Raw genomic sequence first — 22,020 nt, forward strand, 5'->3', positions numbered from 1 at the left:
TACCATGGACTGCAAAAATAATGAACAAATCTGTCTTGGAGGAAGTATAGCCAGAATGTGCCTTAGAAGCAAGGATGGCCAGACTACGTCTCACATACTTTGGACATGTTATTAGGAGGGAACAGTCCCTAGAGAAGGACATCATGCTTGGTAAATTAGAGAGTCAGTGAAAGAGGAAGACCCTGAATGAGATGGACTGACACAGTGGCTGCAACAATGGGCTCAAGCATAACAACAACTGTGAGGATGGCGCAGGACTGGGTAGTGTTTCATTATGTTGTACACAGGATCACTATGAGTTGGAACCGACTCGTCGGCACCTAATAACAAGAACGTATAATTGATACAGTTAGGGTGAGCCTAACTTCAGTTCCCTTATGATTATTTTCCCCTAAAGAGGTACTAGAACCCTGGTGGCACAGTCGTTAAGAGCTCACCAGCTAACCAAAAGGTCAGCAGTTTGGATCTACCAGCTGCTCCTTGGAAACCCTACAGGGTGGTTCTACTCTGTCCTATAGGGTTGCTATGAGTTGCAATCGACTCAACAGCAACAGGTTTGGTTTTTGGTTGAAGAAGTGCTACTTCTAATTACTAAAAAAACTAGCATGTTCACAAAAAGATAAATATTATATGATCCCACTTATATAAAATATATAGAATAGGTAAGTGTACAGAGACCTAAGTTTATCAATGGTTACCACGAGTGGGAGGCAAGAAGGGGAAAAAGGGAACTCACTGCTTAGGAGACACTGAGCTTCTGTTAAGGACAACAGAAAAATTTGGGAACAGTCGTGGTGATGGTTGAACAAGATGAATGTGATTAATGTCACTGAATTAATATACATGTAAAAATGTTGAAACAGCAAATATTTTGTTACATATATATCTGTCACAGAAAAAAACCTAGCATATTAATATGGACAACATAGAACAATTAAGAAACAGTTCCATCATCCGTAAGTCTGTAGCTCAATTTAAGGTAAGGATTATCATATACATTTAGACTAAACAGACAGAACTTCTTCATTTGTAAATATGAAGAAAATGGGATAAGAAAAAGCTTATACATACTATAAAACCAAAACCAAACCCATATCCGTCAAGCCGATTCTAGCTCATAGTGATCCTATAATGTAGATAGTAATAAACAGCAAGGACAAAGTCAACAAAGACTTTTTGGTAAAAATCCAAAAGTGAAGAAAAGCTGAAACACATAAAAAGAAGTACTTCTTCATAGAGTAGATGTTAATTCATTCATAGAGTTATTAAACCTCTAATTAAAATTCCAAACACCGTGATAACTTGCTTGACATACAAAATAGTGAAAAAGACAAGGTAATAAAACTTATGAAACACATTCCCTAAGACAGAATATAGGTTAAAAATATGAACAGCTTTAACTAAAATGATAGGCAACAGAGCTATAGCTTCTGGTAACAGAGCCATGAAGGGAATGAGGAAGTTCTATAAATTTTTCATGTTCTATGTGTCCATAGAAAGCTGTGTGTGACACAGGTCTGACTCCTGGCGACCCCACGTGTTTCAGAGTAAAACTGTGCTCTATAGCATTTTCAATGGCTGTGATCTTTTCGAAGTAAATCTCCAGGCCTTATTTCTGAGGCACCTATGGATTCTAACTGCCAACCTTTCGGTTAATAGTCAAGCAGTTAACCATTTGTGCCACCCAGAGACTCTCTAGGTTTAAGTACTCCAAATTAAGCTGTCTGTTTAAGATAGTAATCATATTGGCAAATTACTTACATTTTCAGTTAAAGGAAGACTATCTATTCTTTTAGTGAGATTCTGAAGTTGAGCATAATACCAGTCTTTTTCCTTTTCTTCTTTGTCAAGATCAGCAAGAAGTAATGATCTGTTTTTACAAAAACGGAGAGTTTAACACAATGCTAATACAGACTGCATAATAGCAATCCTTACCCACTGTTACTGTAAAGTTCTCTATTTTAATTAAAGTACTAATAATGAATAAATGAAAAATTTATTAATTTTGCATTTTTGAATTTGGGACTTACAATATTATAATCATTAAAATCTGGATAGTAAAACGTTTTTACTTTTTCATCTAAATAAGATGAAAATCATCTTTCCTAGAATATTTACATTTTAACCAATGCATAGCTAATATGACAACGACAACAACTCACTAACATTAATGTTGCTCTATGTTCCAGGCAGGTACTAAGCACTTTTTAAAAAATCTAATTACATCCTCATGACAATCCCTTGAGGTGATTATTCTTATGCTGACTCTAGATTGGAAAACTCAGCTTCAAAAAAGCTTACAGAGCTACAGACATGGGTTTGAATCCTGAATTGACCACTTTTTGGCACTTATCTTGGGCATTCAGAAAATGAGGATAAAAAACACAGAGAGAGTTAATCTATGACTTAAGAGACATATTGAAAGAGAGAACAAAGAAAAGAGAGGAGAGAAAACCATCAAAGAAATAATGTAACAGGATTTCCAAAAGATGAAGAAAACAAAACTCCAGAATGAAAAGGCTCAGTGAGTATCTAGAGCATGATGAACAAAGAAAAGACCCACACCAAGGTATTCTAAAAGCTTTAAAAAAAGGAAAAATGGTGGCCTACAAAGGAATGAGCATCAGACTAGTATAAATTTCTCATCAGTGATATTTGTAATAGAGAACGAAAATGAGTTTGTACCTAGGTCTATCCAAATTATCAATCAAGGATGAAAGCCAAATAAAGATACTGTCATACTTACAAGGACTCAATTTATCTCCCTCCATCATAGTGAAAACCAAGAGGATACTAGATATAGCTGAACTAAACAGAAAGTATAATGACAAGAAATTCCAGCATGAAAATTGTGTGGCATGATTAGAAAGCAAATGGCTCAAATTAGAACAAAAAATTAATGGGCTCCAATAAAAATTTCTCCAAGAAGAAAATGAAGTTAGAAAATCCTAGTATTGGGTGAAGGGAGAAGTTTCTGTTCCCAACATAATAAAAGAAAAGCAATCAGAAATTCTGGGGAAAAAAAGCTATACAAGGAAGACATAGTCCAAATAGGACCATACTCCTTCAAGTAGCAGAGGGCACGATATTCCATCAACAGGGAGGAAAGATTAATTCTAGCATACTTCTTGGCTCCACAGTGACCAACAATTACAGAGTCATAACAAAAACATTATTGGATTTCAACATCTATAATTAATTTACAGAAAAAAAACGAAGACTTAAATATATACAGCATAATGTTACCAGCCTCAACAAAGTAAAAATAAACATGCAGCTGCCACATCTTATAATAGTGGGGCTTCAACAGACACAGTAATAAAATAGTACAAGAAATAAAGAAATAGAATGTTTAAATTTACAAAGGTAACAAACATAAGAATTAATATAAATATGTATGTATATATGCATCTGTGTGTATGTGTACAATCAAAAACATTGGGAGGAGAGAACTGAAAATTGGCTGGGAATTGGTGAATTTAACAAATCCTCATCTTTCAAAGTGGTGAGTCAATAAGACATGTCCAAAGTCAGTAAGTCAAGAACTAGTAATATAAACATTTATTTAGAGTTATAAGGAACCCTGGTGGCACAGTGGTTAAGCGCTTGGCTGCTAACCAAAAGGTCAGCGGTTGGAATCCACCAGCTGCTCCGCAGGCAAAAGATGTGGCAGTCTGCTTCCACAAAGATTTACAGCCTTGGAAACCCTATGGGGCAGTTCTACTCTCCTACAGGGTCACTATGAGTCGGAATCGACTTGACGGCAACGGTTTGTTCAGAGTTATGGAAGTAACCAGCTCACGAGAAACAAAACTAAGGCTAGGAAAAGGTGGGGTGAATTATTGATGCTTTTCATGATAAATTCTGGACTATTTAATTAGACTTCAGAATGTTCAATATTACCTTAACAAACATTAAAAACATTGAAAAACTAAGAAAGAATAGTAAGAAAAAAATATGAAATTCTAAACAAGGGTGTATGTGGGGGTGGGGGAGGCAATGAGGGGAGATAGGACTGAGGCATAAAGCTGAATACCTTTCAGTAAAAAATTGAGTTTTTTCCAACTCAATATATTTTTCTTTTTTCCTTAAAGTTTATTTCATTTAAGTATCTGCACAGTTCTATTACAAAAATTCTGGTGCAAAAACTTATTATACTTAAGAAAGGAGAACGTAACATAGGGAGACAACACAAGCATACAAAGTTACATGCGTACCTAGCTTTTAATTTGTGTTTCTAAGGAATTATATTTATTTGTTGAGAGCAACTATCTTTCCCCTCTACGCGTAACAAGCTTTAAGACAAATAGCATCAAGGACCACCACAAACGTTGGTTCCATTAAAGTAATGCCCTGAGAGAATCTTTAAACCTTAAACTAAAAATATCTCCTTAAGTCTTCTTAAAACCAAACAATAGTTTAGCTTAACTAGTAAAGAATGTCTGCCTCGAGCACTGTGCTCTTTTAAAATCTATCTGGGATGAAACTGTCAACGGCAACGCAAAAAATTACATAGGAAACTTAGGGGGCAGTGAGTTTATGTTAATGGGGGAGGAAACACTCAGAAAAGAAGGGTGAGAATGGTTGCACAACTCGAAAAATGTAATCAGTGTCACTGAATTGTACATGTAGAAACTGCTGACCTGGTGTATGTTCTACTGTGTGTATTCTCAACGATAATAAAAAAAAAAAATCTAAATTGTCAACAACCCTACATGGTAGAACCATATCTCTATTTTACACAAGACACAAAAAATTTAATGTAACATTTATATGTTCTAACATTTAAGCATCTAATGGAACTTTTAGGAATATAAAGATAATAAAGCATCATTCTTGCATTAAGGAATGTAATCTTCTGGGGATGTGAAACATGTGATGAAGTCTTTGATAATGATGTATATTCTGACATTTGTAGGAAATAATTTTAACTTCTTTCTCCTGCAGAGCCGCTGGTGGTTTTGAACTGCTGACCTTTCAGTTAGCAGTTAAACACTTTAATTACTGTGCCACCACAGTTCCTTCAATTTTAACTTCAGGGAGGTAAGAAGTAATACACTAGCTGTGAAGAACCAGAACTCACTCCATATGTCAAGCAATAGACATTAAAACTGATGAAATGAGACATGTTTCATCTGTAGCCACTTGTAATAGGGTTTCTATAACAGAAAAAATCATCTTATACAGGATCTAGTAGTTATTGTATTTATTTTAAAAGATACCCAGAAATGCAATTAAAAATTATATATTTTAATCCGATATAAATATTGTGATTATGTGTAGTACTCAAATACAGAGCATTAGAAATATTTAAGTGACAAAGGAGAAATCTTAGCATCTAAAGAAATCATCTCCTTTATATTTTTAGATTTAGTATAAGTAAAATCAGTAACATGTTATCTTTGAGTTAATAAATGCAAAGTGCTCTATAAGTATTAGTTATTATCTATCATACACGTTTCAGAATTTATATCTTGTATTACAAAATGAAAAAAATAATGGCAATAAATTGGAGCATACAAATCAATGTTTAGTATATAATGAACAAACATTACCTTTCTTTCTCAAGTTCTTCTAAATATCCAGTACTTTCTCTGCTTCCATTTACAAACCCTCTTCTTGGAAATGAACCCATAGGAACAGGACTGCACTCTCCTGAACGACTAGATACAGATCCTTCCCGGCTTCCATAAGAACGGAGGGACATTTTTGACCGTAGTTTCACTCCAGGGAAATTACTGCTATCTAAGTTAAGCTCTAAATAAAATAGAGACAAGTTTTAATATAACAATTACTTTAAGTGATCTAAGATACCCCAATGCTATTACATTGTTTTAAAGGTGAAATCTTAGGTTCATATATAAGCTCTCAAAATTTAATTGACTTTATGATATAAATGAAAATTAAAATACATAAAACCTGAAGGAGTACTAAATAATGGCAACTACTGAGCAGAAATTTAGGCAGGGAACAGAGGAAATCCTTATCACAAATGATGGCACTAAGAGAAATCGACTAATCCCTGGTTCTAAGCAAAGGCAAAGGCAGGAGGGAGAGCTAAGAGGAAGTCTTCCAAAAATCATAATGTTGTTAAGCCTCAATGAGGCTGGCCCTCTGAGGGCTGGCAAAAGGACAGCATACTGAGTCCTGACACACAGACTCTGTAAGAGGGTACACTGCTTGGTTCAGAAGTCTGCAGCTCTGAACTGCTAACAGAGGAAGCCACAAATATACATGAATGAATACACAATTGTTTAGAATCAGAATGGCTAAACTTTCCCTCCAAAACCAGCTTGGGCCAGGGAAAAATAAGGAGTATGTTAAGGAAAACCAGACAAAATGTCCTTAGATTCTGTCTAGGTAATAATGTTTTGGGACCAAAAGGTAATTTTTCTGCCTACCCTCAATTATTAAGTCCTTTCCCTGTTTTTATACTGAATGTTCAAGCAACAAAATGAGAAAAACATTCTTTAAAGTTCTGCTAAAAATGGCTTATTATCAGCTTATATGATAAAGCATTTCTATCTTGGATGGAACAGAGAAGGACATTACCTCTTCAAACGAGACAGTGGACCCAGTCTGTAGTGTACAGCACATTAAAGGTCTATTTAGTGATTGGCCAAATAGCAATAAGCCTTAAAAAGAGCTGAAAATTATCAAGGAAAAGATCTAGAATAGTTTATACAAAGCCAGTTAAATGTTTAACAAGCAAATAGACTTTTTACTTATCTGTACTTAGGAAATACATCTTAATTGGTAAGGCGGATATAACAAGAAAACTGATATCAACACCCAAATTGAGAGAAGCTGCACTTGAATCTACACACATATATTTGACAATCTGAGTTCTAAAAATTACTTTAAAACACTTTTTAAAACTCCCACCTTTAAGACGTTCTAATAAGTCAATCTGTCCAGAAGAAGCCATAGCTTCATCTTCAATACTTCCTTGCAGCTGCTTAAGTACTTCCTGTAAAAAAATAACACTACATATTAACATGACAAAATTCTAAATAATTTCTTGAAGATAGGATTCTAGTTCTTGACATTTACGTAAGCTCTTTCAGATCAATCTGAAAACATAAGTTGTAAAGCACTCTACATATAGTATCTATTATAGTTATGAACAATAAATCATACCCCAACAACAATAATGGTGATATTTTGATAATGGTGATTATGGAGAGAATTTCCATGCTAGATACTATATGGAATGTTTAACATACAATATCTCTAATTCTGAAAACAATACAATTATTCCTATTTTTCAAATAAACCAAAAGAGACTCAGAATAAAACTTTCTTTTTGCTTTACTAAACTTTGTGATGTTTTTACCCTACAACAGTTAACAGCATAGTCATCAAGGATTCTGAAGTCACGAATCCAGTTGACCTCGAGGAGACCGGAACTGCAGAGCAGAAGCTGGCATTTGCACTCCATGTCCCTTTGACACCAACAGGGTAAGTGCTCTTGGAAAATGAGCCTTTGCTTATTGTTCTCTTCCTTACGTTTTCTTAAGTTTTGTTTGGCATATTTGTTTAAAAAACTGGTTATTTAAGAAGAATCGTTCTTAGATTTTTGCTTTATAGTTTGGTTAAGAGTGACATTTAGTAACTCTTTTAGTGAACTGCAGTTTAGTGTTCGGATTCCAGCATTAGAAACATTAAACAGGTAATTCTATTTTCAAAGAGCTCTGTTCTGGGTCACCATAAGCTGCAAAATTTGGGCATGGGTCAACCAGTAAAAGCCATTAGGGTGGCTGCCAGCGCTCATCGTGAGCGTTAAAGACTCCCATGACAGGATTAGGTGGTCACTGGTCACGAGACAAGCTACAGCACTAGGCTGCCTGCCACCCACAAGCAAACTCAGGTACACATTGGTCTAGGCAAAACGCTGTCCAAGCTCCATGGTGTTCCTCGTTTAGGGTTCTTTTTGTGACTCAGAGAAAACCTGGGAAATAGTGCTGTTTTATGAAATTTGCAGAGGGCAGTGGCAGCTCCTGACCTGTTCTGCCAAATTTAGGGGGGGAGATTGCAGCTCCTGACCTATGTTGCCAAATTCACGGGGAAACATGGCAGCTCCCCATCTGTTTTATGAAATTCGCAGAGAGAAGTGGTAGCTGTATACCTATTTTATTATACAGTTTCTCAATAAAGAATCACAATGTTAAAATTAAAATCATCAGTAGCTACTTCAAAGTACTTTCCAATTGGAAGAACTAGTACATTTACAGTCTAAAATAAGAGACTAAGTTTCTAGCCAGTAGAATGAATCAAGTTCAAAAACAAGGAAACCAAAAGCTTGAAACTTAGAGCTTGCCATCTTTGATAAATGAGCCTGGATATCCCCCTGCTACAGAGACACTGGTTTGGGGTTCTTATTTACATACACTTTAAGAAATTAGAATCCCCATATCCTTGTTTTGTGTGGTATTGTTCAGTGAGTTTATGTGGCCTTTCTGTCTCCTTTTGTTCTAAGAGCTTGCTTTTGGTCTAGAGCATCGTGTCTGAGTTTCTATCTTGTATCAGGTTAGAGGCTATGGCTGACAGTTGTTGGTTTTGTAAGTGTGACAAGTAAGAAACTCTGCCATGCTATGCTCACTAAAGATATTTTTGAGTTGTTTTTCAGCTTCTAACCTTCCTGGAAAATCCCTGCCTGGGTCTTAAGAGACTGGTGGCTCCAACAGGTTAAGACCAGCTGCGGCCTGCAACACATTAGCAGGGAAGCTTTGCGGGTTCTTAAGATGACTTATCCAGAACAAAAGTGCCATTAAAAGACTGGAAGGAACCAAAGTGCTGCAGTACAAAACTGAGGGAAAACATTCAGAATCCAGAGATCCGACAACAGCATCCAGCCCAAAGATCTTCCTCTGCCCCGCTGTTATTATGCACATGATTCCCCAGAAATTTAATGAATATGTACAACTTTCTTTTTCTGCCACTCCATAAATATGTAGCATACCTCTGAAGTGGGGAGCCTGATCTGAGAAAATCTCTCCTGGCTCCTTGCTTGTCAGCCTAGGCCAGATTTATGTAAACAAATTAGAATGACCGAATCTTGTCTTCCACCATGAGTTAAAAAATAGGAAGGGCAGGGAAGGATAAGGCAAACAGCCCCCAGTCTCCCGAGGTCATATAGCTGGAGGAAAGCTTTTGAAAGACCCTTTACAACTAAGTGGAGACCTTTTCTAAGACAAAAGAAAATAAGAAAATCTTGCTGCTTTGCTATAGTTATCAAAAATTGGGGGGATCCCAATCATAAAAGAACTGTAAGCAAATTCTCTCTATTATAGGGGAACTCTAAGAAGCCAAAAAAATAGGAATTACAATAAGACACACCTGAAATGGCCTGGAAAAATGTTCCAACCATTCCAACCAGAGACTTAAGGTTACATCCAAATCAATGAATTTGTCAACTGAGCAGAGACTTCGAGATTTCTAAAGCTGTTGATAAAATATTTAAGGGCTATAATTAGATTGGGAAAAATATGGGAAATAGTAAAAATCAAATCAAAAACTTAAAATATTTAAATTAACTGTATTTTAACTGCAGTTATGTTTTATGGTATACAGGCTTAGAATAATTTCCAAGATATTGTAGGTAACTTACAGATACTGAATTAATAGATATTCGTCATAATTTAAGTTCCTATACTTTGGCTTTTTATGCACAAGAGAAACGATATATATATACACACATATATTTAGGTCTGCTAATGAGTGTTTATTTTTTGCCATTTTAAAGGGATATACTATAAAAGACATGCAAAAAAGACAACATTTGAGAGGTTTATTAAAAAAATTTATTTGATAATGGTCAAAAGTTTTATCTGTCTGACTAAAGTTTAATGGTTTAATTTATGAGATTTTTAGGGGCTTTAATGTTAAATAGTATATAAAACAAAAAAAAACTGGGTTTCTCACTGTTAAAATTTTCTCTGATTTCTGAGTTGAAGGGTTAATTTATTCTTTGTGTAATCTGCCTCGGAGGCAAAGGTTCGGCCTCATTACAATAAAATTCCTGAGTCAAAAACCAAGCTGCATGGCTTTAGAAAAAAAAGAAAAAGCCAAGATTTTTATCTTTAAGATCTCTGGTTATATAACTTAAGTACTGTTTCTCAGTAACCTATAATAAACTCTTGACAACCTTGAAACTTAATGGAAAACCACAAAAATTTTTTAATAAAGGAAAAGTGCTACAAAGGTTTATTTAATATGTTATAAATTACATGGAACAGGTTATCTGAATCAAGAGAAGTGCCTGATTCTCTCTGGGTTACGATTTATATGTTAGTATTTCCTCTTATGTTTTTGCCGAATATTAGACAACAAATGCATATAATATTATATCATAATTTTATTATTATTTCTTAACTGCTAACTTGGTTGGCAGTGCAGTGATTAAGAGCTTGGCTGCTAACGAAAAGGTCGGCAGTTTGAACCCACCAGCCACACCCTGGAAACCCTATGGGGCAGTTCTACTCTGTCCTATAGGGTCGCTAGGAGTTGAAATTTCAACTCAACGGCAACGGATTTCTTTTGTTTGCTTGCTTAGCATCATCCAAACCAATGGTTTCAAATCGTTTACCTATGAATTTTTTTTTATTACTATTCAGGTATTTAGAGACTCGATAATCTTGGTATATTCTTGATATGTTCCGACTACATGGTATTATATCGCAAGATTATTATGTATCGTATCTGAAGCACTTTGAAAATAAAGTTAATCATTACATTTAGAAACGTTTTTGTCTAAAGTTTTTTTTTTTTAAACTGATTTTACTTGGCCTTTATGTTATGCTTGTAATTAATTTCTATCAGGTCTTTCACTATTAAGAGTATTATTTTTATAAATTAATCATGGCCGTACTAAGTGTTGTCTGCAGATAAGTTTTTACTTTGCTGATCTGCTGAAAACATTTGACCGAAATAACTCAACAAAAAGATGGACCGTACTAAACTTGGAAAAAAGACTGACTAGACTGAAATTAGGATTTCCAGAACTCCTATGTAGCTGACAGGTTCACAGATTGTGGTTGATCCAGAATCGCATGAACAGAAATTAACTACATAAGACTGAGTAAAGGATTACTATGGGATTTATGTGGGAATATTGCTGATGTTTTAAGGTTCTGCCTTTTGGATATAAGAAACCATCTTCCTTTTTCCCAAATTATCTAACTAATGGGTTTAGATATTTTAACTCTCGAATTAGAAGTTTCTGTCGGTAAATGTAGCAAAGCTGTAAATATCATAATCAGATAATCGTCTGAAGTTTGAGCTATGATTTTACAAAATAAAAAAGCATTAGATTTCCTATTAGTCTCTCAAGGAACAGTGTGTGCCTTAATAGATAAATGTTCCTGTGTTTATATTAATACGCAATCTGAGGATTTGCAAAACGTGGTTGCTGTTGAGGTACATGCAGACAATTGGCCTAATATTATTGTTAGTGTTTTTATTCTACTTCCTAGTTCGCTGTATGGTGCCTGGGATCTTAAAAACCACATGGAGCCAAACTACCATTATTAAATGTTTTTGATCAAGATTCTATAGCAAGATCATGATCCAAAGGAGGGTATAATGAAACAGCTGTAATTCTCCTGGAATCTAAATTTCTGGCTTTCATGGAGGCTGAGTTAACCCATACAGTCCACTGCCTTTGGGTGTTCTTTTGAACCTCAAGCTTTGGGGAGAAAAAAAAAAAACCTGGTTCCTGAAGCCACTTTTCAATCAAACAATGGTCTAGATAAACTAGTAAGACCCTTTTGGTCTGGGCATTGTGGTTTTTTTTGAAGAATTCAGTCCGTTTTGGGAAACTGACTCCAAAGATCAGACTGAGAGTTATGTTCAGGGTAAATCAGTAATTAGTTTAATTAGTCTTCAAGATAATGTTGTATGAAACACCCATCCAATAACTGAAATCAAACTGTTACCCCCTTACTATGCAGAAATCTATGTATTTTAAAGAAACCAGGTTCTCAGAGGAGATAGACCTCATGGTGCAGACTCTATTTTATCTTCTCACAAAGTGACCCATGGTTAATAGGTAAACAAAGGACAGGCAGCTTGTGCTTGGGAAGAACACTTAGAATGTTTTAAATAGATTAACTGAAGACCTACAACAGGAGAGGTCCATCCTGTATTATGTTGCTAATCATAATTCTCTAATGGAAACCTGGTTGTCACATGTAAGTTTTTCTATACCTTCTCTTTTCTCTAGACAAACTTGTGCGCTCCTTATGTGTGGCAGATCCAGCTATACTAGTTTAAGTGATCCCTTTCCAACTGATGGTGAATTTATGTGAGCAATACCTTGTTTAGACTTCTAGTGAATACATGGGCAATGCACTTTGGGAATTTTAGGATTACCTTTAGATATTCATAGTAATGATGCTAGCAAATATTGGAAAGGTAATGTTAAATTGTTACACATTGTAACAAGAGTCAGAAGAAAGCCCACTGGTCCAACACAGGGTGGTGGTGGTCATTTCTAAGAGCTTTAATTCCTACTTATGGTATATTTGAATTGGAGGAATCTTTAAGAAATTTACTAATTACTATGGGACAAATAGCAGACGAAGTTGCTAGTGGGATGGAAGCACAACAGCAATCTCTGACCTCACTGGTCAAGGTGGCAGGAGATAACAGAATAGCCCTGGATTTTTTATTAGCCCAAGAAGGCGTGGTCTGTGCTGTAGCAAATACCTCTTGTTGCATTTGGATAAATAATACAGGAGAAGTAGAACAAGATAACATATAGAATTAAACAACAAGCTACTTGGTTACACACTGTAACGCCCTTACAAATACCAGATTTATTTGGCTGGTTACCATCAGGAATAAGTACATGGGTGTCATGGATTGAACTGTGTCCCCCCAAAATATCTGTCAACTTGGCTGGATCATGATTCTCAGTATCGCATAATTGTGTACCATTTTGCGATCTGATGTGATTTCCTTAGGTGTTGTAAATTCTATCACTATGATCTAATAAGATGGATTAGCGGCAGTTATACTGATGAGGTATACAAGATTGGATAGTGTCTTAAGCTAATCTCTTTTGAGATACAAAAGACAGAAGCAAGCAGAGACACATGGGAACCTCATACCACCAAGAAAGCAGTGCTGGGAGTAGAGTCTGTCCCTTGGACCTGAGGTTCCTGCGCTGAGATGCTCCCAGACCAAGGAAAGACTGATGACAAGGACCTTCCTCCAGAGCCGACAGAGAAGAGAAAGCCTTCCCCTGGAGAAGAAACCGTGAATTTGGACTTGTAGCCTACTGGACTGTGAGACTGTTGAAGCCATCCACTTGTGGTATTTCTGTTATAGCAGCACTAGACGACTAAGACAATGGGCTAGATCACTACTGCAAGAAATAATACCATTCTTAGTCTTCATCTTGATAGTATTTGGCATAATAAAATTTATCTTCTACTGTCTTACAAACCTAAAAAGCAAAAGAAAGCCTCAGGCTAAAATGTTGATGAACATCGAGTCTACTCACTTCCACAATGTGATTGATGAGATCCTAGTGGAAAACCAGATGGTATCCAGTGGAAAACCAGAACCATGAGTTTAAAGAGCCTGCCATGGCTGCCATCTAGGAGCTCGACTAAGTTCAGATATTGATCATCAATTTGTTATTTCCAACCTCCAATCGAAACGAAGAAATGATTTAGGAGATAATACTGGAGCCATTATTCCCTGTCCTAAAATGTGACCTAGTTGGACCTGGACTCATAAGGACTTACAAGGACATATCAACTGGGCCCTGAGGTATAAAGACAAAAGCTAGGGCAATCTTAGAAAATATCTTTGTCTTAGTCATCTAGTGCTGCTGTAACAGTAATACCACAAGCGGATGGCTTTAACAAAGAGAAATTTATTTCTTCACAGTAAAGTAGGCTAAACATCCAAATTCAGGGTGCCAGCTCCAAGGGAAGGCTTTCTCTCTCTGTCGGCCTTCTTGTCAACCTTCCCCCAGACTAGGAGCTTCTCTGTGCAGGAACCCCACGTCCAAAGGACACGCTCTGCTCCCAGTGCTTCTTTCTTGGTGGTATGAGGTCCCCAACTCTCTGCTTGCTTCCCTTTCATCTCCTGAGAGATAAAAGGTGGTGCAGGCCACACCCCAGGGAAACTCCCTTTACATTGGATCAGGGATGTGACCTGGGTAAGGTGGTGTTACAATCCCACACTAATCCTCTTTAATGTAAAATTACAATCACAGAATGGAGGACAACCACGGAATATTGGGAATCATGGCCTAGCCAAATTGATACACACATTTTTTGGGGGACATAATTCAATCCATGACAATCTTTTAAGGAAGATTTCACATAAAACAAATCATAAAAAAACAGCACAAATGACCCACGTACTTTCCACTCTTATCTTTTTTTTTACTAGCCTTTAGTGAATAGTAAGATTTGTTGGACCACTGAGGACCCTCCTGTCAGTACTGAAACCTATACCAATGATTGTTAAGAAAGACAATTCAAAATGTAGGATCAGAGTTTCTAGCCAATCTGTGAAAAGGTGAAGCTTTCAATGGTTTTGCCCATTTGTGATGTTAATATATACTGATGATTCTGTAACATTCCTCGGACTCGAACAGATATGGCTGTGGCAGCATGCTTGTCCATTTTCCCATTCTTGTCTATTCTGTAATCCTTGGACTTGGGCAGACATTAGCTCTGGCAGCATACTTGTTCACTTCCCACTTTTGCCTTTTTGAATATATGCCAAATAAAACCTTCTTTTTGCTTTACTAAACTTTGTGATGTTTTTACCCTACAATTGGCAGGCAAAGATTCCTCAAACAGAATACCAAAAACACTAAAGAAATCTTTGCCTACCCTAAGAGCATGAAGCTATTCCCTATGTTTTCTTCCAGAAGCTTTACTGTTTTGTCTTTCATATTTTAGGTTGATAATCTATCTTGAATTAATTTTTGCATATGATACAAAGTAGGACTCTGGGTTCTTTTTCTTTTTTCATACAGATATCCTATTTCCCCCGCACCATTTATTAGAAAGGCAATCCTTCCCCCACTGATTCATAGGGATGCCTTGGTCATAAATCAGGTGACAGTGTAATTATCTTTCTAGACTCTACTTTGTTAGTCTATTAGTCTAGTCTAATTATCACATTGTGATAATTTTACATCCAGGTTATATTAATCCTCAGCCATTATCATTTCAGGTATTGTTTTTGCCCCATTCTTTATCCTCCTTCTGAGACTTCAATTACATACAAATTAGACTATCTGCTTGCGTCCCACATAACCCTCATGTGCTATTCTTTTGTTTCCAATTTTTTTCTCTCTCTGTAATTCAGTTTGGGTATTTTCCATTTAGCTTTCTTTAAGCTCTCTAATTATTTCTTCTTTTGTGTTCAACCCATCAAATAAATTAACATCGGATAAAAATTTCCATTCTAGAAGTCTGGTTGATTTTTTCTATTATAGATTCCAATTCTGTGTTGAAATTTCCCATCTATTTTTTCCATCTTTTATCTTTTTTTCCTTAAGACATTTATAATTATGTTAACATTCTTAACTAACTCCAACATCCGGATCACCTCTGAGTTTGCTTTTATTATGTATTTGTTCTCTTGATGATCAGTCATTTTCCTGTTTCTTTGCATTTCTTGTAACTTGACTGTTTGCCAATCATTATGACACATGAACAAGAGAGACTTAATATGATGGTATTTTCCCTTAGAGAACGTTTCGCCTTTCCACTGTTGGGGTCCAATCTCCTCAATACAATCAAGAACTGAAAATGGGTTGTGACCTAGTTGTAGTTTAAGTTAAATGCACATGTTTGTACCAGTTCCTTGAGTGTATTCCTCCTGGGCTTTAGATTGAATATTATGACAGGTCTCTGCCTCTTTAGCCCTTAGTTTCCCAACCTATACAGCTCCAAAATCTGACATTTATCTTCAAAGGAAAACCAGCCATGTGTTTGATACAGGTCCTTTCTCTGTAGTCAGTCACCCAAGCATTGCAAGACTATGGGATATTTCACTTTGCCTTTCCAGCTCAACCTTATTCTCAGGTGGTATCTGTACCCTTAGCCCTAAAAGTTCTGTCTCTTGGAGGTTGTGAGTTTAGCTCTTTAAACTCTTACTTCACAAAGTTCAAAATGTTTTGAGGAGACCTGTTGTGAAAGTAATGTGCCTCTTTCTGCCTCTTCCTTTAGCAGGACTTTGCCTACCATGCACTGAGACTGCAGGAGATTTCATCCTTCCTTTCCACTCTATCTGCAATCTCCTTTACCATAACATGACTACTTCTGTAGTCCCAGCGTTGCTCAGTTCCTTGCAGATCTTCATGTGGCATCTATTTTCATGCTGTTTGTGCTTCCTTCTGTGTCTAATTTGCTTTAATAACTCAGAAGTGTTTAGGTTTAGGACACACCCTACACTGACATAGCCTCATTACATAATAAAGAAAATCCTATTCCCAAATGGGTTATATCCACAGGTAGAAGGGCTAGGATTCCAACACGTATTTTTAGGGGGACACAATTCAATCCGTAATATTCTACCCTTCCACCTCAAATTCATGCCTTTCCCATGCAAAACACATTTACTCTATCACACCATCCCCAAAAGCCTTAACCCATTCCAGTATTGACTAAATCCAAAATTTCACTTTCTGAATCATCGAAATCAAGTATGGGTGAGACTCTGGGTGTGTTCATGCTGGGGCAAAATTCCTCTAAATCTAAGGACCTGTGAAAACTAGAATACAAGTTATCTGTTTCCAAAGTACAACGGCACATGTTATGGATTGAATTGTGCCCCCCAAAAATATGTGTCAAGTTGGCTAGGCCATGATTCCCAGTATGGTGTGGTTGTCCTCCATTTTGTGATCTGATGTGATTATCTATATGTTGTAAATCCTAATCTCTATGATGTTAATGAGGCAGGATTAGAGATAGTTATGTTAATGAGGCAGGACACAATCTGTAGGATTAGGCTGTATCTTGAGTCAATCTCTTTAGAGAAATAAAAGAGAAAAGTGAGCAGAGAGGGGAGGGACCTACTACTACCAAGAAAGAAGAGCCAGGAGCAAAGTGTGTCTTTTGGATCTGGGGTCCCTGTGCTGAGAAACTCCTCGACCCAGAGAAAGACTGATGACAAGGACCTTTACCCTAGAGCAGACAGAGAGAGAAAGGTGACAGAGAGAGAAAGCTAAAGCCCTGAACTTGGATTTCTGGCCTCCTAAACTGTGAGAGAATAAATTTGTTTGTTAAAGCCACCCACCTGTGGTATTTCTGTTATATCAGCACTGGATAACTAAGACAGTGGAATAGGCACAAGGTAGACATTCCCATTCCAAATGGGAGAAACTGAAGGGAAAGAAAGGGGTCACAGACACCAAGCAAGTCCAAAACCCAGCAGAGCAGATTTCATTAACTTTCAAGGCTTGAAAATAACCTGTTGTTCTCCAGTCACATGTGGGCAGCAGCTCTACTCTCCTGACTCTGGGCACTGGCCACTTTCTCTGGATGCTAGGTGGAGGCCTCTTGGCCCTGGGCATCAGCCCTGCCTTCAAGGCCCAATGGGATGGCAACCCTGCTCCCTCAATTTTGGGTGGCTGACCCCAACCACTCAGCCCCAAGTGGCTCCATCCTGGCCTACTGACATGGTCGCCACACCCCCTCAACTTTCGGTGGAGGCTCCATTCTCCTGGCCTATGAGCACCCTCAACTTTGGGTGGCAGCCCCATTCTCTTGGCCCACCTGAGTGGCAGCCCCAACCTCTGGAACTGAGATGTTGGTACCTGGAATCTCTCAAACGTAGCAGAAAGGGGATCTACATTTTGAAACACAGGAGGTGGTAGTTCCACTCTTTGACACCAAGGTCGCCCTGCCCCTGATGCTCCTTCCAAAAATTCTGCTCATCTCTGAAATATTCCTGGGATGGTGCCTTCCTTTTCTTGTAGGACAACAGAGAGTTCACAATTAAGTAGTTCCACTGGCTGGTTTCCTGTCTACAGAATTCCAGGAAGTAGGCAGCTTTCCTTCATTCCGTTCTGTCTCTGTCCCTTTCAGTCTAAGCTAACAGGCTTTCTACTGTGGTAGTTAATTAGATCAGTCAGTCATAGGCCTAATATCTTCAGCAAAAAATTGTACAGCCATGCCCTTGGTAAAGGTTCCACGGCACATATCCTTAGTTTGTACAACAGAATTTTCCAAATCTTTAAGTTCTCGTTTCATTTTGCACAGTTCATTTTTAAGTATATCTCTTTCCTACCCAATGTTACTATAAGCAGCAAGGAGAAACCAAACTACCCCTTCAAGATATCACTTAAAAATCTCCTCAGTCAAATATTCAAGTTCATCACTTTACAAGTTCTACCTTCCATAAAACATTCAAACATAATTCAGACAAGTTCTCTGCCACCTTATAAAAAGGGCTATTTCCTCTTTGGAATTTCATTTAACATAGTTCTTGATGTTTCCACAGTTCTTCAATGTCTTGAAAAATACTACTTTTGCATTTTATATAGTTGCATTTTATTCTAGTTGCTGCAGTGGGACGGATTGCCTGGGGCTACCTATTGCATACCACTTTGAAGAAAAGTCAATTTGAAAGGTTTTTAAAAGAAAGTGCAACACAACTGCAAAGCAATTCCAAATAAAATGCTTCAAAAAATGGCAGCCTTTAAAATTAAAATAAAAATGAGACAATATTCATTTGTACTTTTGCAAGCTCTAGAAGCTTAGTTTTAAAAAAATTAGTTACTTACATTATATAACCATGTTTTGTAGTTGTAGTTAGGTGCCATCAAATTGGTTCCGACTTATAGCGACCCTATGTACAGCAGAACAAAAACACTGCCTGGTCTTGCACCATCCTCATCATCATTATCATGCTTGAGCCCATTGTTACAGCACTGTGTCAATCCACCTCTTTGAAGGTCTTCCTTTTTTCACTGACTCTCTACTTTACCAAGCATGATGCCCTTCTCTAGGAATTGGTCCCTCCTGATAACATGTCCAAAGTATGTGAGACGAAGTCTCATAATCCTTGCTTCTAATGAGCATTCTGGCTGTACTTCCTCCAAGACAGATTTGTTCCTTCTTTTGGCAGTCCATGGTATATTCAATATTCTTCACCAACACCATAATTCAAATGCAATTATTCAATTCTTCTTCAGTCTTCCTTATTCATTGTCCAGTTTCCCCATGCATATGAGACAACTGAAAACACCACGGCTTGGGTCAGGCGGACCTTAGTCCTTAAAGTGACATCTTTGCTTTTTAACACTTGGAACAGGTCTTTAGCAGCAGATTTGCCCAATGAAATGTGTTGCTTCATTTCTTGATGCTGCTTCCGTGGGCGCTGATTGTAAAATGAAAGTAAAATGAAATCACTTAACAACTTCAGTCTTTTCTCCCTTTATCATGATGTTGCTTACTAGTCCAGTTGTGAGGATTTTTGTTTTCTTTATGTTGAACTGTAATCTATACTTAAGTCTATAGTCTTTGACCTTCACTAACAAGTGTTTCAAGTCCTCTTCACTTTCAGCAAGCAAGGTTGTGTCATCTGCATATCACAGGTTGTTCATGAGTCTTCCTCCAATCCTGATGCTGTGTTCGTCTTCATATAGTCCAGCTTCTCGGATTATTTGCTCAGCATACAGACTGAATAAATATGGTGAAAGAGTACAACCCTGACACGTACGTTTCCTGACTTTAAACCACACAGTATCCCCTTGTTCTGTCTGAACGACTGCTTCTTGGTCTATGTATGGGTTCCTCATGAGCACAATTAAGTGTTCTTCGCAACGTTATCCATAATTTGTTATGATCCACACAGTCGAATACCTTTGCGTAGTCAATAAAACACAGGTAAATATCTTTCTGGTATTCTCTGCTTTCAGCCAAGATCCATCTGACATCAGCAATGATATCCCTTTTTCCATATCGTCTTCTGAATTCAGCTTGAATTTCTGGCAGCTCCTTGTTGATGCAGTGCTGCAACCACTTTTGAAAGATCTTCAGCAAACTTTTACTTGAGTGTGATATTAATGATATTATCTGATAATTTCTGCATTCTGTTGGATCACTTTTCTTTGGAATGGGCACAAACATAGATCTCTTCCAGTCGGTTGGCTAGGCAGCTGTCTTCCAAATTTCTTAGCATAGATGATTCAGCACTTCCAGCACTGTATCTGTTGAAAAATCTCGACTGATATCCCGTCAATTCCTGGAGCCTTGCTTTTAGCCAGTGTCTTCAGCGCAGCTTGGGCTTCTTCCTTCAGTATCATCAGTTCTTGATCATATGCCACCTCCTGAAATAGTTGAATGTAGACCAATTCTTTTTGGTACAGTGACTCAGTATATTCCTTTCATCGTCTTTTGATGCTTCTTGCGTTGTTTAGTATTTTCCCCATAGAGTCCTTCAAAATTGCAACTCGAGACTTGAGTTTTTTCTTCAGTTCTTTCAGCTTGAGAAATGTCAAGTGTGTTCTTCCCTTTTGGTTTTCTAACTCCATGGCTTTGCACATTTCATTATAATACTTTACTCTGTCTTCTTGAGGTGCCCTTGGAAATATTTTGTTCAGGTCTTTGACTTCATCATTTCTTCTGTTTGCTTTAGCTACTCGATGTTCAAGAGCAAGTTTCAGAGTCTCTTCCGACATCCATTTTGGTCTTTTCTTTCTTTCCTGTCTTTTTAATGATCTCTTGCTTTCTTCATGTATGATGTCCTTGATGTCATTCCACAACTCGTCTGGTCTTCGGTTCAACGTGTCAAATCTATTCTCGGGATGGTCTCTAAATTCAGGTGGGATATACTCAAGGTCGTACTTTGGCTCTTGTGGACTTGTTCTAATTTTCTTCAGCTTCAACTTGAACTTGCATAAGAGCAATTGATGATCTGTTCCGTAGTTGGCCCCTGGCCTTGTTCTGACTGACGATATTGAGCTTTTCCATCGTCTCTTTCCACAGATGTAGTCAATCTGATTCCTGTGTATTCCATTCGACGAGGTCCCCACGTATAGTTGCGTTTATGTTGTTGAAAAAAGATATTTGTAATGAATAAGTCATTGGTCTTGCAAAATTCTATCTTGCGATCTCCAGTGTCATTTCTATCACCAAGGCTATATTTTCCAACTACCGATCCTTCTTTGTTTCTAACTTTCATATTCCAATCACCAGTAATTATCAATGCATCTTGACTGCATGTTTGATCAATTTCAGACTGCAGAAGTTGGTAAAATCCTTCAATTTCTTCATCTTTGGCCTTGATGGTTGGTGTGTAAATTTGAATAATATTCATATTAACTGGTCTTCCTTGTAGGCATACGGATATTATCCTATCACTAACAGTGCTGTACTTAAGGTAGATCTTAAAATGTTCTTTTTGAGACAAATGTGACGCTATTGCTCCTCAACTTGTCATTCCTGGCATAGCAGACCATATGATTGTCTGATTCAAAATGGCCAATACCAGTCCATTTCAGCTCACTAATGCCTAGGATATTGATGTTTATGCATTCCATTCCATTTTTGACGATTTCCAATTTTCCTAGATAATTCCTATAATTCCTCGATAATTTCTATTATTAATGGATGTTTGCAGCTGTTTCTTCTCATTTTGAGTTGTACCACACCAGCAAATGAATGTCCCTAAAACTTGACTCCATTCATGTCATTATGGTTGACTCTACTTTGAGGAGGCACCTCTTCCCAAGTTGTATTTTGAGTGCCTTCCAACCTGTGGGGCTCATCCTCCGGCACCATACAAGACAATGTTCTGCTGCTATTCATTAAGATATTTGCTGGTTAATTTTTTCAGAAGTAGACCACCAGGTCCTTCTTCCTAGTCTGTCTTAGTCTGGAAGCTCAGCTAAAACCTGTCCACCATGGGTAACCCTGCTAATATTTGAATATTGGCAGTATAACTTCTAACAACACACAAGCCACCACAGTACAACAAACTAACAGACGCATGGGATATATAATCATACGTTGTTTAAAAAAAATTTAAGATTGTAGC

General features: G+C 37.3%; 1 protein-coding gene across 6 annotated transcripts in view; it reads right to left on the reverse strand.

Annotated features, from left to right (window-relative positions):
* APC (APC regulator of WNT signaling pathway) overlaps positions 1-22,020 on the reverse strand; it is a 152,217-nt gene that overhangs the window by 73,710 nt on the left and 56,487 nt on the right. For 5 of the 6 annotated variants that reach the window (XM_023731973.1, XM_023731975.1, XM_023731971.1 and 2 more), the window contains exons 3-5: positions 6,886-6,970; positions 5,556-5,757; positions 1,762-1,870 (exon numbers count right to left, since the gene is read on the reverse strand). In XM_023731973.1, the coding sequence (XP_023587741.1) occupies positions 1,762-1,870; positions 5,556-5,757; positions 6,886-6,970 (396 nt within the window). Of the gene's footprint in view, positions 1-1,761; positions 1,871-5,555; positions 5,758-6,885; positions 6,971-9,339; positions 9,858-22,020 lie in introns of those variants that run through there. The other variant, XM_023731974.1, reaches the window with a different exon arrangement.

This window comes from Trichechus manatus, unplaced genomic scaffold, assembly GCF_000243295.1.
Source record: "Trichechus manatus latirostris isolate Lorelei unplaced genomic scaffold, TriManLat1.0 scaffold00047, whole genome shotgun sequence".
Classification (NCBI taxonomy): Eukaryota; Metazoa; Chordata; class Mammalia; order Sirenia; family Trichechidae; genus Trichechus; species Trichechus manatus.